The sequence below is a fragment of the Pristis pectinata genome, chromosome 30, assembly GCF_009764475.1.
Source record: "Pristis pectinata isolate sPriPec2 chromosome 30, sPriPec2.1.pri, whole genome shotgun sequence".
Taxonomy (NCBI): Eukaryota; Metazoa; Chordata; class Chondrichthyes; order Rhinopristiformes; family Pristidae; genus Pristis; species Pristis pectinata.
In genome coordinates this window covers 16,521,720-16,540,632 of record NC_067434.1, presented here as the reverse complement: position 1 = coordinate 16,540,632, position 18,913 = coordinate 16,521,720, and the positions used below count along the sequence as shown (strand labels likewise).

Sequence of the window (18,913 nt, the reverse complement as noted above, 5' to 3'; positions counted from 1 at the left end):
CCACAAATATTGTATGACCATTTGCTGATGCATTTCAGTCAGTTTACAACCTAACACTAGGACTCAGGAATGGCAGGTATTGACTTGTGAATCTTACACCTGCTCAATTAGTCCTTGCCACACTATGCACAAACTCTAACTGCAAACCACCTTAAAACACAAGAGATTCTGCAGATGCTGGAATCTGGAGCAACACACACAAAATGCTGGAGGAACTCACCAGGTCTGTCCTCTTCCTTTTCAGTCCTGATGAAGGGTCTCGGCCCGAAACATCGACTGTTTATTTCCCTCCATAGATGGGGCCTGACCTGCTGAGTTCCTTCAGCATTTTGTGTGTGCTGCTCCGTCTATACTGCTGCAGCTTAGATTGTGTGGTTTATTTATTTTGAACTCAAGTAATACTCAGATAAACAGCTCCTGCTTTATATGAATATGTGGTTAATGACACCCCTTTAACCACCATTAACATTAATTCCCTGCACCAATGGTGTAATGTGGCTGCATGTGTACTGTTCATAAAATGCCTTGCAGTTACTCACTTATGCTACTCTGACAGCACCTCTCAAGTCTGTGGCCTCTATCACTGAGGAGGATAAATTCTGCAGGGAATATCATCGCCTGCCAGGTCCACTCCAAGTTACATGTTTTATCCTGATTTTGAAATATATGGCCAACCCTTCACCGCCATTGGTCTAAATCCTGGAACTCCCAAGCCAACAGCACTATGGAAGCCCCTTCACCAGAAGCACTATGGCAGTTCGAGAAGGTGGTTACACAAGAGGTTGCAGATGCTGGAATCTGGAGCAACACAAAAGATGCCGGAGGAACTCAGTGGGTCAGGCAGTATCTATGGAGGGAAATGGACAGTCCAGGTTTCAGGTCTGAAGAGTCTCAACCTGAAACGTCGACTGTCCATTTCAACTCCATAGATACTGCCTGACCCACTGACTTCCTCCAGCATCTTGTGTGTTGCTCGAGAAGGTGATTTTTCTCTACCCTCTCAAGGGTAATTAGGGATGGGCAATAAGTTCTGGCATTGTCAGTGATACCCATATCCCAAAAAATGAATAATATTAAAAAAAATTAGGCATCATACCAAATCCAAGCGTCATATCCTCAATGACCTCCTGGTAATTGAATATACTTTTATATGGTGTGGGATATTTTCTGCTGCTACTGTCCAAACGAAATACACGCTTACTTAATGACACGGTGGGTCTTGTGGGCTCCCAGCAAAGCAATCCCACCAATCCCATTCTCCTTCCTTATTCCCCAGCAGCCCTGCCACTTATTCTCCATCACATGCCCATCAACTGCCCTTTGATTCTTTTGTCACCTGCTTGTACTGGGAGTAATTTACAGAGGTCAATTAACCTGCCAGCCCATCTTTACAATGTGGCAGAAACTGGAGCACTTGGAGGAAACTCAAGCAGTTATGGATAGAGCATGCAAACTCCACACAGAAAGCACCGAAAGTGAGGATTGAATTCTCACACTTAGAGCCAAGTGCACTAACTGTTGCACCACTATGCAACCCCTCAATTTGAACCAATTAGAAGGGGGATGTATGTGTAAATTAATCGTCTCTAGTGAGGCCAGCATTTATTGCCTCTCCTTAAACGCCCTCAAGAAGATGGTGGTGAGCTGTTTTGAACTGCTGCAGTCAATGTGGTGAAGGTACTTACACATTGTGCTGTTAAGTGGAGAGTTATATGATTCTGTCTCAATGACAATGAAGGATAGAGCAATGGAGGGACATTGTTCGTATTGCTTGGTGTTACTCACAGGAGATGAACAAAGGAGGAACAGGAGGAAAACATGAGCTGTAATGGAGCAGACACAATACTCAAAAGTTTCCTTATTAACCTGGCAGTGAAAATTCAAAATAATCTGCATCATATGTTCTTTAATAATTAAAATCTGTGCACGTTGATGCCATTGAATTCTGAAAGAATATTCACTTGCTTTCTACTTGATCACAGATACCTTTTACGGTACTGATAGGTAGGTTCCAATGTCATCATATTTGAGATTTCAACAAAAAACATCACCATCTCTTTCAGCCTCAAGGCATCACAGTAATTTTGCATGTGGGGTTGGAACCAAATCCTAAACCACAAACCAAAGTTGCCAGCAAGTAGTCACAATGTGGTCACAAAATGGGCAGAGGAGTGGGAGATGGAAATGCCACATGCTACAAAATGGAACACAAATCTGAAATTGAGGGGTCTGAATGGAAGCCGTTGTCTCATCCTGTCCACAACACTTAACTCCTGACCAATGCACGATGTGGGCATGAATAGGAAAAAGGTTCCAGTCCTCAGAACAATGCCTTTATTCCTTCTCTTAAGAAGGACACTTAAAAAATAATCTTTTCTAATTTATATTTCAATTATTTTTTTTGCTCAAAATGTAGGACAAAGTTAAATGTTTGCTCTGCAAAAATAAGTGATAAAAATATTGTCCTTTTACTGCATACATGATGTTAAATATGCAAACAGGTCTGTGGTGTACATAAGCTGTGAATGTTTGAACTATACAAGAGACGTGTGAAACTCAGAACGGAAACTAGAGATCAAATGATGTACATGTTCATGTGAAAATGACTTGACAAACAGTGAGGTGAAGTATGCACCAACAGGCTGTGCTTATGCATTCGAACGCTAAACTTTGAAAATGTTGGTGGTTTTACTTTTTTTTAAGCTAATTTAGCTCGGGATGTTGCTGGCAATGCCAACATTCATTATCCATTCCCTTCAGGACCTGGAGTTGTAGAGTCCCAGTGGCACAAGGTCCTTAAAGGGCATCGAAGAAGTAGATGGGATTTTCCAACAATTTTATTCCAGATTATTCAAATTGATATTATATTCCACAATTTGCATGACAAGATTTGCACTCTGGGTCATTGCTTCATGACTCTGGATTACTCTGGAACATACCCACTGTTGTTACAGTTTATACTGCAGCTAACAAGAGCCACTTTACTGCCACCGTTAACACCAATAAAGTGAGTTGTACTCAGTTGCAGAGAAGAACTGTCAACCAACCAATTGGGATATTTTCGCTTCACATTAGTTAATTATTTTGGAATGCATCCAACTGTGAGTTTGTGGGCCACAGGAGCTGCTGTGGTAAACCCAATCTCATCTGAGATATAACCACCACCATGCTCAGACTGGTAATCTTCACACAGTTGCTGGCCACTTTGAATTCTTCCTGGTGTCCCAGTAAAATTTCCTTCCTCAACCAACAACCAGCAAAAACAGACTGCACATTCACTCATATCCATAGGACATTGCTGTATGAGAATCGATTACCACACAGGTCTGCAGAACAACAGTGACCTACATTTTGAGAAGCATTTCATTGATTATGAAGCATTTGAGGAAAACCAGAGGTTTTAATCAAATGCTTTATTCAATGCTTCAGATACAGATTCCTGAAGTCTCTCTCAAGCTGTCATCTCTGACCTCAAATAGAACAACTACAAGTCTTAAATCACAGAATCAATCTCAACATGGTCTTCCTTATCCTTTATGCTCTTCTATTCTCTCCTCCAGCCTGCTTCCCCTATCAACACACAATCTGCTGGAGGAACTCAGCGGGTCGAGCAGCCTCAGTCCTGATGCAGGGTTTCGACTCGAAACGCCAATAATTTCGTTCCTCCCACAGATGCTGCTCGACCCGCTGAGTTCCTCCAGCAGACTGTTTGTTGATCCAGAATCCAGCATCTGCAGTCTCTTGTGTCTGCTTCTGCTATCACCATCAAACTGATTCTCTTGAGCACTTAATTAACAAATTTCTGCTTTGCAAAGGCTCACAGGATCATAGAGATGTACGGCAGAGAAATGGGCCCTTATGGTCCACATCATCCATGCCGACCGTGATGCCTATGCACGCCAATCCCATTTGCCTCCATTATGCCTGTATCAGTCTACTCCTTTCCTATCCAAATACCTGCATAAATGCTTTATGAACGTTGTAATGGTATCTGCCTCCACTATCTCCTCTGGCAGCTTGTTCCAAATAAGCAGTTCATTCCAAATAAGGCATTTACCTTGAAAATGTGCTGTGTACGACTAACCACATACTGAGAAACCAAATATTCACTGCTGTATTTTCAGGTCATGCAGTGACCTCACAGCACGAGGAACCCAGTATGACCCTGATCTCGGATGCTGTCTGTGTGGGGTTTGCGATATTCTCCCTGAGATCACGTGGGTTTCCAATGGGTGCTCGCACACCCAAAATGTGCTGGTAGGTTAATTGGCTACTGTAAATTAGGGTAGACACGTGGAAAAAAAATAGAAGGGGATTTGGTAGGTATATGAGAGATAATAATTTACATGGCTACAGGGAGATAAGAGGGGGAATGCAAATGATGGGATTACTCTGTTGGAAGCCAGCAAGGACCCAATGGGCCAAAATGCCTCCTTCTGTGCTTAATAAGAAAGACACGTCAAATCACTTAAAATATCTTTTCATGTATGGATGGAGCAACTGAAAACAAAATATTTTTGTTCATAAAGACCATCACATATCGATAGTTAGTCACTGGGTAACACTTTTGCCTCTGGTTCAAGTATTGGTATTGGTTTATTATTGTCACTTGTACTGAAGTACAGTGAAAAACTTGTCTTATATACTGATCGTACAAGTCAATTCATTACACAGTGCAGTTACATTCATAAGGGAACCGTTCAATAGTCTTATTCACAGACCCACTCTCCAGGAACTTGAGCAGAAATTCCAGTAGTGATGTTGAGTGCTGGACTTTCAGGTAAGATGAAAAACCAAAGGCTTGAGATATCTCCAGTGTCCTGCTCAATGTTTACATCTCAATCCACAACGGTACAGATTAGCAAGTCATTATCACATTACTGTTTGTGGAATCTTGCTGTGCGCAAATTGTTTGCTGTATTTGCTACATCACAACAGTAACTATGCTTCCAAGAAAATGTACTCCATCTAGAACTTTTGATATCCTGAGATGGTCCATGTCTTTCTAAAATAATGCAATAATAATCTTGCTCTACTTTTTTTTTAATAAGGACAAATTCAGAAACATTGAGATCTATGAATCCCATAATCTTAGCAATTTCTTTCATCTCCAGTTGTGTTTTCAGAGAATCCAGCAGAGATGACTAACAACTTTACCTCATAAATGCTGATGTTGTAGCTGCCAGGGTTTACGATAACTGGGGCATTGTCATTGACATCCACAGCTGTAATGGCGATAATGTGATTTGTCTTGCGTGGTGGCGAACCATTGTCAAAGGCCTGAACCTGAAAGCAAGCAATATGTCAGTTCCTGTAGCTTCACGGTTCTTGTTTGCTGCAATTACTTAGTGTCAATATCTTTACCAGACTCTATGTTGAATATGCTGCTGTTATATCACCATTGACATACACCTTTTGCCTCCACAGATGCTGCTTGACCCACTGAGTTCTTCCAGTGTTCTGTTTTTTATTCGAAGATTCTATGATCCTTTACAGCTGAAAGGGAATTTGCCTTGGACATCTTCACAGTAAGGACACCCTTCATCGTGTGGCATGGCCCTACTAACAGATCAGGCAGCTTAAAACCAGGCATCCACAAGGCACTGTAGACCAACAGCAGTAGTGGAAATGGTAGAGCAAGGGAATGACAGCTGTCAATGGTGGACCAAGGGAAATCCTGGACCATGAGGTCATGTGGGTGGTGGTGTACATTTCCACTGCTACTGTTGGTCCACAGTGCCTGAAACCCTGATACAATGAGGTGTGTAGAGGGTCTTGCCAGGAGCAAACCAGGCTTGAAGGTAAAAGAGACTGCAGATGCTGGAATCTGGAACAAAAACAGAACACTGGAAGAACTCAGCGGGTCAGCAGCATTGGTGGAGGCAAGGGGTGTAAGTTGACCTTTTGGATCGAGACCTTGCATCAGGACACTGGAAATTTACCAACATGTTAAAACAGCACAGTCATTCTGCTGACAAGCAGTCAGTGTCCAAGACAGGTTTGAAACCAGGAACCAAGCTGCATCTGCATGCCTACAAGAATGTAAAAGGACATTTTACTTATAGCTGTAGATTGCCTCGGGGGAAAATGTAACCCATCAGAGGCAGTGTTCTTGACAACCTCACCACCAGACATGAGTCAGCTCTCAGAACACATTTACTACGTGAATTATGGCCTGTTTTCAAGTTACACCTCTAACAATCTGCAGATCATCTGCAAACCAGTGACTAAGGATCAGGGAAATGTCATGCTGAGAAACATAACTGAGTTTCTTTAATGAAAAAGAAATTACCCCTGTCGGTCTTGAAGTTTCCACCAAAATGGTAGAGATCCTTTTCTCTTGAATTAAAGTAATCCAATCCCCTGTCACAACGCATACCCCACACCCTGAGAAGACTCTTCCTTTCACTTTGTTCTTCCATGTTTGGAAGAGAAGGAGGCATTTATTGGGATATACGACACAGAAACAGGCCATTCGGCCCAACCAGTCCATGCTGCTGTTTACACACCTCTCAAGCCTCAATCTTACCCCAGCTAAATCTATCGGCCTGGTGCTCTGTTCTCTTTTCCATCACCTGTTTACCCAGCCTCCCCTGAGATACATTTAAAATATTTGTTTCAAGCACTTCCTGTGGTAAGTGAGGATCACATTCTCATTACTCATTGAGTTGGTGCTTCTTCTGAACTCCCAAGTGGATTCCTTGATGACCTCCACTCATGCCCTTAACCACAGGTGGAACCACTCTTTCTGCATCCACTCATTCAAAACCCTTCTTTACTTTAAAGACCTCCAACAGATCACCTATCAACCACCTTTCTTGAGAAACAAAGTTCATTTATTCTTTCCTGACTCATATCCCCTCATGTTTTGTTTTACTATCAATTATGATTAATTGATAGTAAAAAAAAACTGAAGCCCAGGTTTAATCCACTGGTGGTGTGAGCTATTGGACTACCAAAGGCAGCTGGTAAATTTTGTTGGAAGCTCTCTCACTCCATCCCTGAAATTTTATTTATACGCTGGGGTTATTTATTTATTTGTATGAGCTGGGGTTCAGCAGTCACAGTAGCAGACCAGAAGGTGCTATGAACATCAACACTATAACAGGTCTGGGGTGACTTTTACTTTGGGCAAAAGGGTAAGCTGAATTAACTGCCCATTGACACACCAATAGCTTATACAGTGTCAGCCATGGCTCAGGTGGAAGCACTCTCCCCTGAGTCAGAAGGTTGTTGAAGTCCTGCTCTCGACTAGAGAGCTGAATGCAGAAGTCCATGCTCTTGCTCCTCTGCAGCCCCTATTCCTAGTGGATAATGAGGACTTGCTGTACTCTTGGAGGTAGATATAGAAGATCCCATGGCAATATTCATGAAAGAACAGGGAACTCTCCCTGGTGCCACGGCCAATATTTATCCTTCAATTTGTATCATTAAAAAAATAGATAACCTGGTCATGATCATTTTGCTGTTTGTGTACAAAGCAGTTGATGGCTTTCCTACATTACTACAGTAAATACATCTGAAGTTCTTCATTGGCTCTAATGTGCTTGAGTTCTCCTGGAAATGATGAGACAGGTGGTATTGTAACTTGTGTTTCTTTTTCCATTAAATATTCATTTTTGCAATGGGGCAAAAGAAATTCATTCAAATCCACCACTTCATCTTGCAAAAGATTTGTGCCAAAGTAGAGAGAATAGATACAGAAAGAGCTTGTTGCACTGAATTACGATTTTGAGTTTGAGAATCAGTGCAAAGCTTCAAGTGGACAAGGACCAACTACAGAATTACAGCAGCATTTCCAGGCCAGGTAAACTAACACACAGTGACATCCAGTGAACTTACTGTTAACACATATCTGTCAGTCTGTTCTCTGTCCAGAGGTTTAGCAAGGTAGATCGCTCCACGACTTCTGTTAGTAGTGCTCATCTGAAATGCTCCATTAGTATTTCCAGACAGAATAGTGAAGTTAACCTGAAGTTTATACAAAGACAAAACTGTTTTCACATGGCGGAAATGGAAAATTGTTAAAAACAACAAACTGTCAAAGAGCACTCGACTTTTACTGAGAGTATTTCTTTCTGTGGATATGATTTGATTTGGAAAGTAGATACAGATGAGGAATACTTAACTGAAGTCAACTGGAATTAGTCTTCCATTTTATTAATAACTTATGTTCTGTGGTATCCTTCAGGAGTGGCTTTAAGCCTCTGTCGTGATTCAAGGGTTTATCTGATAACCTGACTGACACAAGCTTTTAAGGCTCTTATCCAGCCACTCTAGATGCGGATGCAAACTTAGGTAGATCTTAATGTCAAAAATAAACTATTAATTGCTGCCCCCCACCCCCCAGTGTGTCCCTTGATTGGCAGTAGCTTGTTGGCCCAGCAACTCCCAAAAACAAATGCTGTGCAGAAATTTTGATCCAGAAGGAAATGCTTTCCCAGTACTGGAAATCAGTTGTTCCTACCAGTCCGTTCTCCTTAGCATCCAGATCCTGTGCCGAGACAACAGCTACCCGCTTGCCAATAGGAGCATCCTCTTGTACCTCCACTGAGGAATCAGAACTCGCATCAAACACGGGGTCATTGTCATTCTCATCTGCCACAGTAATGATTACCTGTCAGATAAAAGGCAGCAAATGAAGCTAATGGTCACGATGACAGAGCCCCACATAACTCATCAAGCCAGCTACATCAAAGGCCAACTACAGCTTTGCCAATCGGTGGGAAATTGTGACTTCTCATAATAAACATTAACCAATGATGTTAATATTTCTATAAATTTCAGTACTTTCCCAATTTCCTCCATAAACCAACTTTGATGCAGCTCCATTCAAAAGGGGTTGGTTAGTTATCGGAAGCACATTCCAAACTCCACATTTGCTTTACCATCAAATACAAAGTGATTTCAAGCTGGTAATTCTCTAACCATTGCTTTTAACGTGATCTCCCATCACAATCCAAGTTTGTTGATAACACGCAGCCAAGTAGGATTTTGAATAGCGATGAGCATGCAATAGTGGCTTCAAGGGATGTGGACAAGTTGAGTGAGTGAGCAACAACATAGCAGATGGAGCTGAATGTGGAAAGATATGAGATTATTTACTTTGGTACAAAAAAAGCAGAAGTGCTATTTATTTTTAAGTGGTGTGAGATTAGAAAATGTTGATGTTCGAAGGGACTTGGGTGTCCTTGTTCACATTACTGCAAGCCAACATGCAGATCCAGCAGATAGTTAGGAAGGCAAATGGTATGGTGAGATGAACTCTTGATCTCCCAGTCCACCTCGTCGTGGCAGTTGCACTTTATTTGTTCACCTGCACTGTACTTGCTCTGTAGCTGCAACACTATATTCTGTAGTCTGTTTACTTTTTAGTACCTTGATGTACTTATGTACGGCATGATCTGTCTGGATGGTACACAAACAAGACCAAAGGCTTTTCACTGTATCTCAGTACATGTGACAATAATAAATCAATGCCAATATCAACGTTAGCCTTTATTACAAGAGAATGAGTGCAGGAGTAAGGATGCTTTATTACAATTACATATGGTCCTGGTGAGACTACCACTGGAGGATTGTGTACAACCTGAGTCTCACTACCTAAAGAGAGGATGCAATTGCTGCGAATACTAATACAATGACCAGAAGAAATGCAGCAAAGTTTCACCAGACTGGTTTCTGGGATGGAAGGTTTGACCTATGAGGAGAGATTGAATTGGCTAGACCTTTATTCTCTAAAGTTTAGAAGAATGAGATGCAATCCCACTGAAATTTACAAAATCGTGGAGGGGTCAAAAGGGTAGATGAGGCTAGAATGCTTCCCTCAGCAAAGGAGTATAGAAATTGGGGGGGAGGTCACAGCCTTAAATTAAGGGGTAGACCATTTAGCATGAAATGAGGAGAAATTTCCTCACTTGAAGGCGGTGAACCTTTGGGATTTTCTACCCTGCAAGTGCCTCCCCCCACCATCAAGGACATCTTCAAGAGGTGGTGGCTCAAGAAGGAGGCATCCATCATTAAGGACCCTCACCATCCAGGACATGCCCTCTTCTCATGACTACCATCAGGGAAGAGGTACAGGAGCCTGAAAACCCACACTCAACAATTCAGGAACAGCTTCTTCCCCTCTGCCATCAGATTTCTGAATGGTCCATGAACACTACCTCGTTATTCCTCTTTTACACTATTTATTGATTTTTTTTGTAACTTATAGTAATTTTTATGTTTTGCAAAACAACAAATTTCACAATGTACATCAGTGATACTGAACCTGACTCTGCAGTTGCTCGGTCATTGATTGCATTCAGAACAGAGATCAATGGATTTGTAGATATTACAGGAATCAAGGGATAGTGCAGGAAAATAGTGCTGAGGCAAGATCAGCCACAGCCTTATAAAGAGTTCGACTAGGCTCGAGGGAGTGGACAGCCTTCTCCACTCCTGTTTCTTTTGTTCTTATATCCTCATTCTATGGAGAGCAGACAAGTAAACCCTCAGCATGGTGTGATGTGCGGCAAGCATGGAGACAGACCCTCCATCGAGTCCACGCTGACCATCAAAGCAACCACTTACACTAATCCCACATTAATCCTTCTTATTTATTTTACCCACAGTCTCATCAACTTCCCCCAGATTCTACCACCCACCTACACACCAGAGGCAATTCGCAGAGGCCAATTAACCGACCAACCCGCAGACCTTTGGGATGTGAAGGAAGCAGGAACACTCACCGCCTCAGTGGTACCAGGTGTTGGAGAGGAGAGCACCTCCAACAACAGCCAAAAGTGAACAGGTTTCAAAATGTCACCCTTCTCGTTTATGTAAATGTAACATCCTCAAAGGCAAGCTTAGAAGTTTTGAATTCATTTCCCTCCCGTACCATGTCCTCTCCTCTTCCTCCAGCAACCCTCTTCCTGATGCTGGATGTTGTAGTTGAAGACATGATCACGTTCACGTCATGCATTTTGGGATGGGTAACATTTGCTGAAATTACTGATCATAATGACAAGATCTAACTATAGATCCAAATGCACAAGTTCAAATCCCACAAAGACAGCTAGGTGAGTTAAATACAGAGTTTTAAAAAATGCTACTGTCAGCAAATTGTCACTAAATTGTGGTTCACCCATGCAGCTTAAGGAAGGAAAATCTACATCTCTACTCAGGCAACACGAGACTCCGCATCCTCACCAATGTGGTTGACTCCTCACTGCCCTAAAAAACGTAACAAGCATTTATAAAGATGGGAGTGGTTCAAGGTGGTTGCTCACTCACACCTAGGGGTAGGCAATACATGTTGGCCTCGTCATCAGGAACTGTGAGAGAATTCCATAAAATTATAAGCTAGAGAGGTGGTGCTGTTCACTACTCAGGTATACAGTGAAGGATTGCACCACCCACAACATGTCGTTAGTCTTTTCCCCACTGACAGGCACTGTACGGGGTCTCGGCACAAAGTGAGGGGTGGGTGAGGGGGAAGGATGATGGGGTGAATCTGGCAGCCAACCACTCATCAGCCACTCTCCTTTGAGAAACTCTGGCAGATCCCTGGAAGCAGCTCTGCCACAAGCTACCTTGTTTACTGGACACTTGGCACAACAACAGACAAAAGAAAAATGATTTAAGTGAGCAAACAAAGAGAATGAAGGTGGCAATATTCTAATAAAAGGTTAGCAACCTGAAACATTAACACTGTTCCTCTCCCCACAGATGTTGCCTGCACTGCTCCCTGTTTTATCTCAGATTTCCAACATCTGCAGCTTTTTGCTTTTCAATGAAGAGACGCTGAAGCAGTTGTTCAGCAGGTCTCAGTTGGAGGTATGTGGGTCAATAGAGCACAATAACTCCCATCTATACAATGGTTTTAACATAACAAAATAGGAGACAACGGTATGGTAGTCATAAAGAGGTCATTGGCATTGTACACAGGTAGAGAGACTCATTACTACCTCAACTCCTCCTCTAAGAAACAGACCTTTGACCACCTGCCTTAATATTTTCTTCAGCAGCCTCGTACAAATTGTGGTCTAACAGCATATCTGTGGAGTGCCTTGGATGTTTTTGTAATGTTAAAGGAAGTTGTGGTTGTTGAGATGCAATTAACAATCTAACAGTCATTCTTAGCTGTCAGTAATACATTCAATGGCAATTGCATGAGACAAGTAACCTGTAAATACACTGACCTGGTTCTGCAGGGGAAAATGAAAGCAAATTCCTGAAAGTCGTGGAATAAGTGGATGAGTTGGTTAGGATGGTACATGGGATACTTGTTGCCTGTGCCTTGGCCAAAAGTCAAGAGCAAGGAGGTCACGCTGAACCTGTTTAAATTACCAGTCAGGTTGCAGCTTAAATGCTGCGTACGGTTCTGCTCACCACACGGCAGGAAGGATATGACTGCACTAGAAGGGTTGAGAGGACAACTGAAGATGTGTCAAGGCTGGATAATTTGAGTTATGAGTGAGATTAGCTAAACCTGGGTTGTTTTATATAGAACAGGGTGGGTCTGAAAGAGTGGTCTAATTCAAAGTATTCAAAATAACGAGAGTCCTAGATAAGGTGAACAGAGAATTACTACTGAGGTCAATAACAGGAGGAAGAGATTTAAAGTACAGGGATTAGAGGGGAGACCAGGGATTTATTTTTTAGCCAGAGGGGAATGGGATCTGGAACTCCCTCCTTTACTGGGTGTGGGATACAGAAACCGTTTCAAATAATATGTTCTGAAATCAGCATTACTATTTAAATGCCATAGCTCCCAGGGCGGTGGACCACGAACTGAGGTGGGATTAGGTTGTATACCTCTTTTCCAGCTTGTATTTGAGGGGCTGAAAGGGTTCCTTCCATCCCATAATATCCATAATTCTATGAAACGGGCCTTTAAAGAGAATTTTTTTCCCTGACCTCAAATTCGCATCAGCACAAATTCTGTGTTTTGCAAATGAACTTGAACAGCTGGTTTCATTTATCGAGTTCTTGAACTCATTGCATTCAATAAAAGACAAGACTACATTGTAAAAGCATGCCAACATTTCAAGTGCTCCAATCAAATTTCTGCATGCACCATTGGAACTAGATTGAGTGTTAAAATAAACAAATTCAGATCATAACATTCATAGTTTCACCAACCTCCAAGAAAAATCTCCGTCTGAAAAGGCCTACCCCTCATTTTGAGAATGTGACCTCCAATTCTTGATTCCATAGCCAAAACAAACAAGCTCCTCCGCCACAGGTCCTGGTGCAGGGTTTTGACCTGAAACATTGACAATTCCTTTCCTCCCACAGATGCTGCTTGCCCTGCTGAGTTTCCCCAGCAGGTTGTTTGTTGCTCCAGATTCCAGGATCCGCAGTCTCTTGCGTCTCCTCCACCATAATTTTGTAGAGTTCATCTCTCAATCTTTGAAATCTGAGAGAATAGAGGCCTCATCATTTCAACCTCCCCTCAGGTGACGTACCCAGCATTCCAGGAACTGTTATAAACCTTTGCTGCTCTGCCTTTATCCCCTTTGGATCTATTTATTGTTCCTTTATTTATCCCAACCCCATCCTCTCTGCCTCCTTTTCATCACTGAAATTATTCCCGCCATCACAGATCATGCATCTGTTTTTTCGTCTCGCCACCACTCTTTGCGTTGCTTAAGACCTGTTAGATCTGTTGATTTTATCTTAATGGAAAGCCACCAACGAGTAGCACTTGTCTGTCACTTCGGTGCTGCGCTGAGGGTGTGCTTCACTGCTAGAGATGGTGTGCTTCAGATTAGACAATACACCAAGGTCCCCTCTGCACTCAGGTGGATGTGAAAGATTCCATGCCCTCGTTTAAGCAGGTGGCAGCTGCCTCAAAGGTCCCAGGTTTGATCCTGACTTCAGGTATGGGCCTTCTTATGTAATAAACAAGCATATCAAGATTAAGAGACTTCTGCCTGGTGTCCTGCCCACTATTTTGTTCTCAATCACACATTATTGCAGTTCATCTAGTCATGATCAGAGCTCTCTTTGTGGGAACTTGCTGTGCAATTTAGCAATGAGGCTTCCAATACAGCAACAATGACTACACTTCATAAATATTTCATTGGTTGTGAATTGCCTTGGGATATTCTAAATTGGTGTAAGGTACTGTATAAGCTGTTTCATCCTTGTCTACCACAGTCAAGGTAATAATAAAGAAACTGTTCTGATAATTCCTTATAGTTCTACAGTTATCCTTGCCTGAAATTTGATCAAATGTAGGATGGTGTGAGCCACACTGTTGTGTCTGCTGTTCTCACAGCATCAGACCTGCACCTAATGACATCACCACTTGAGTCACTCACATTTGTCCTGACATAAATTGGAGCAGAAAACTAGTTGCGATCTTTATTTAGAGGTTACAAAAAGAGCTAGGAGCAATATCCGTCACAGATCACAATGGGAAGTGAATTAATGGATTCTTGTTTTGACATGACTGTGTCACACACAGCAGCTACCAGAGCTGTCTCACAATGCTGAAGATATATGTACAATCAGTACTATCTGGACCTTTGACAAAGGCCTTGTTGCAGCCATCCTAAGCAGCTGCGTAACAGAGGACTCTTCAATCTGCAGGCTGTTCCCAGGGCTGCAGACCGAGACAGACATCAAGTGCTGCTGGAAGATCATCAACTCAGTGAAAGACACACTTACGTCTGCCCAAAACCAGTTGGTCTTTCAGTACAATGAGATGTCCGCGAAGGAATGCTGCTGACTGGCACATTCCAGGTTGCAGGAGTCCATGCTGAGAGATGGACTGAAGTTCGGTGCAGTAACCACAAAGGCTTTGTGGGGAAGGACTGCAGTCCATTTTAAAAATTTTAAAAAAAGGCAGCATTTTCATATATAATGTTTAAGGCTTGGAGACTCCCAAGGTGGAACACGATGTGTTGTTCCTCCAACCCGCATCTGACCTCAAGGGTTACATATAAATAAACATGATGTGCTTGTGTTAAGTAATTAAAACAGCATGATGTGCTGAAAGTGTTAAAGGGAATATTCTGTATTTTATATATATTTGTAATTTTTATGTGTCAAGTATATTTAGAAATTTAAAAAACCGTAGTTGTGTTGTACACCTCGGTGCGTCACGTTGTGACCTCTGCATCAGTGACCGTCCCACAACCCGCAGAACTTGGGTTCAGAGCAGATAATCGCATGGGTGTTGGTCCCACAACAATGAAGGTCGCCCCTCCTCTCCCTCTCCTCCACCGCAGTCTTTTTGCAAACGAGTCACTAGAAGTTAACGTGAGCGACAGTACACAATTAGGAAGACGAACAGTATTTATGGCCTTTGTACAAGAGGATTTGAGTGTGCAAGAGTAAAGATGCCTTACTGTAATTACATAGGGCCCTGAGGATACCACAGTTGGAATATTATATAAAGGCCCAATTCCCCAACCTAAAGGAACATACTCTTGGAATAGGAGTGTAACAAAGGTTCACTAGATTGATTTCTGGGATCAGAGGTTGTTGTTTCTGCCGTGCATAGAGGTTAAGCAGACTGGGACAGAATGTCCTTCGTTTAGAATAATGAGAATAATTTAAATGAAATATACAAAATTCTTCCGTGACTTGACAAGGTAGATGCAGGGATGCTGCTTTCCTTGGCTGGGGGGTCTGGAACCACAGCTCACAGTCTCAAAATAAAGGATAGACAGTTCAGGACAGGAATGTGAAGAAATTTCTATACCCTTATGGAAATAAGTCTTTGGAACTCTCTGCTCAAGAGGGCTGTGGAGGCTTAGTGGCTGGGGACATTCAAAACTGTGATTGAAATGTTTCTGGGTTTTGGACAATGTTTCTGGTGTTATTATGTTCTGCTCTGCTGCTCTATAGCTGGTCCGTGGCTACTAAGGGCAGGGTTCTTTGAAGGTTGATCTTCCCAGTGTTCAGTGTGACAAATACAGAGCAATTACAAGCACTTCGCGCAGCTGCTGCTGGGAGCACATGCAGGCCCTGATTTAGCACACAAGTCCGGGTGTGGACAACCCTAATGAATTTTAAAACATCACTTTTTCCAATTTTCTGATTTTTTAGTAGGTGACCCAATCGGGTGGTAGTGCTCATGTTGAAGCTGTATAAAACGTTGCTTAGGACACATCTGGAGCATTGTGAACAGTTCTGGTCGCCACATTACAGGAAGGTTGTGAAGGCTTTGGAGAGGGTGCAGAAACGGTTCACCAGGATGTTGCCTGATAAGAGAGTTTTAGCTATGAGGAGAGGTTGGACAAACTTGGATTGTTTTCTCTGGAGCTTCAGAGGCTGAGGGGGTGACCTGATAGAAGTGTTTAAATTTATGAGAGGCATAGATAGGGTACAGAGTCAGAGTCTTTCTCCCAGGATGGAAGTGACAAATACTAGAGAGCATAGCTTTAAGATGAGAGGGCATAAATTTAAAGGAGATTTACATGGTAAGCACTTTTTTTTTACACAGAGAGTGGTAGGTGCCTGGAACACATTGGCAGGGGAGTGAGTGGAAGCAGATACGACAGTAACATTTAAGAGGCATTTGGATGGGCATTTGAACAGGCAGGAAAAAGAGGGATATGGACCTTGTGCAAGCAGGTAGCATTAGCGAGGTTGCATGGGCAACACAGTCAGCATAGTTTCTGCACTGTTTTGTGCTTTAAACCCAGTGTCCATTAAGCATAACAAATCCTATTTAGAAAAGGGGGTGAAACCCAATTTCTAGACTCCTGTGGCTCCACGGGACAACGTCACATCATAGAAATCAAAGACAACGAATAATATGGCAGCGTAGCAGCTCAGAAAGTAGCCCTGGCACATGCCTGGCCCTGACAATCACTCCTGGAGCTCATTATACTTGTAATTCCTTTTCTACCTGTACTCCAGTACTCTCCCAACACTCCTCTCAACAAAGTAGTCAGGAACACAAAGAAATACCATACCTTTTGGCTTTGGCAGAATAATGAAGCAGTTAAAGTTGTGAGCTTTTATTTTTTGCCCTTCCTGGAGCTTGTTCGTTGGGGCAAACCTACTGCTTGTGCCGGTGATTCCGAAGGGAATCGCTAAGGTTCAGCCGTTCCAATGGAATTACGTCCCCGCCTAATGCAGGCTGGCTGCAAGCCCAGGACTTGCTGAGTGACAGATGGTTCTGCATCTGTCACAATACCCCATCATTGGCATTGTGTGGCCAGACCTAGGCATGGGATTGGATGCTCAAAGGCAGACTCTGCCTATTGATTAACAAGCAAAAGCTGAGTTTTATTTTAAAAAAATGTTTGGAATTGTTTCAAATCTATTAATTAACTTCATTTTTGATTGTTAAAATGTTTAAAAATTATTACAATAATTGTAATGGTTTTTGAATGCATCTGTGTTAAATTCTTTAAGCTCTGATACAAGACAAAGCTCTAGACTAAACAGTCCCTGTCAGGCTATTCCAGGGGAGAGTATCTGCACCATGCCTCCTGAGGCTAAGTTTGCTGCTGAGACCTTCCTGCCCACCTCCAAAAGAGTCAGTGAATCAAATAAAACTTGAATTGTGAATATGCAAAGTGATGCATAAAATAGCCTAGCTCCTAACAATAGCCCACATAACCAGCCCTCTCACAGCATGGATGATCCTCGGGAGCCAAAATGCAATCACCATCCGTGAAGGGAAAGCAGTAGCACCGTGGCGAAACAAGAGTTTCCCTCGCATTGATCAAGCGCCTCTGGCAACTGCATCAGATGTGCTGGTTCCAGCATCAGGTAGATCTCAGAGGTTTCCTTGCTGCTTCCCTTTGGTGAAAGAAGCGAGTTTACTTAAGTGTTGCCGTTGGTTTTTCGGGAACCAGCTCAGTTGTAAAAGGCAGCTGAAGAGTTCAGAGCACAATCTTCCAGGATGCTGGATCCTTATGGTCACAAAGATTTCAGTACCAAATGTAGCCCAGGAGTGTGTGGCCAGCGGGGGCCACAGATGGCTTTGAACTGGGTCCAGGAAGATTCAACCCATGACTGTTACACAATTTTGCGAGGATTATTTGTTTACTTTGACCTAAGGCTGTACCATCTGTTGTGAAGGAGGTACGATTTAATCTACGACAACAATCTTGAACAAATACATTTGAGTTTCTTGTGAGAACCAAGGGCTTTACTGAGATCACAGCTGCAGTTACACCTCCTCTCAACCCTAAATTTCTGCACTCACTTTTGTTCTTGGTGCTTAAATTGGAGGTGATGCAGTGTAGAATTCCCAGCTCAGTTCCAGGGGCTGGAGGTTATGGCTGGGCAAGGGCAATTGTCTGAGAAGGTGAGATTGATGGGCCCACACTCACGGGAGTTTGGACGAACTTAAGGTGGCCTCTCTGAGATCTCAGCATTCTGAGAAAGATTGACAGGAAACATGCTGATAAGTGTTTCTTCAGGATGGAGTGTATATGACTGGGGAACATCCTTTCAAGATGTCACCTAATGACTGAGGTGAGGTGAAGGCCCTTTACTCAGATGGTTGCTAACTTTTGGAATTCTCTACCCTGGCGTGTGGACACTCACTTATTATATTGAAGCCTGGTAACTGAATAACTTGTGGATACTAAGTTTATCAAGGGGTCTGGGGATTGAATGGAAATATGGGCATATAGGAACAGTCATGACACTGAATGGCAGGACAAGCTTGAACATATGGACAAAGTTGGAGATGGAGTAGGCCATTTGGCTCCTTAAGCCTGCCCTGCTGTTTAATAAGACCTAATATGGGAATAATGTCAACTTCATATTCCTGCCTACCCCGGGTAACCTTTTACCTCATTTATCAAGAAGCTATCTACCCTGCCTTAAAAACATCCAAGGACTCTGCTTCCATGGTCCTCTGAGGAAGAGAATTCCAATGAGTCACAGCCCTCTGAACAAAAAAAATCACCTTATCTCTGTATTGAATGGATGACCTGTTATTTTTAAA

At 42.6% G+C, this 18,913-nt stretch overlaps 1 protein-coding gene across 1 annotated transcript in view; it reads right to left on the bottom strand.

Annotated features, from left to right (window-relative positions):
• The window catches only part of cdh23 (cadherin-related 23), a 710,459-nt gene that overhangs the window by 175,581 nt on the left and 515,965 nt on the right, over nt 1-18,913 (bottom strand). The window contains 3 exon segments of the mRNA XM_052041602.1: nt 5,158-5,286; nt 7,843-7,971; nt 8,468-8,617. Coding sequence (XP_051897562.1) covers nt 5,158-5,286; nt 7,843-7,971; nt 8,468-8,617 — 408 coding nt within the window.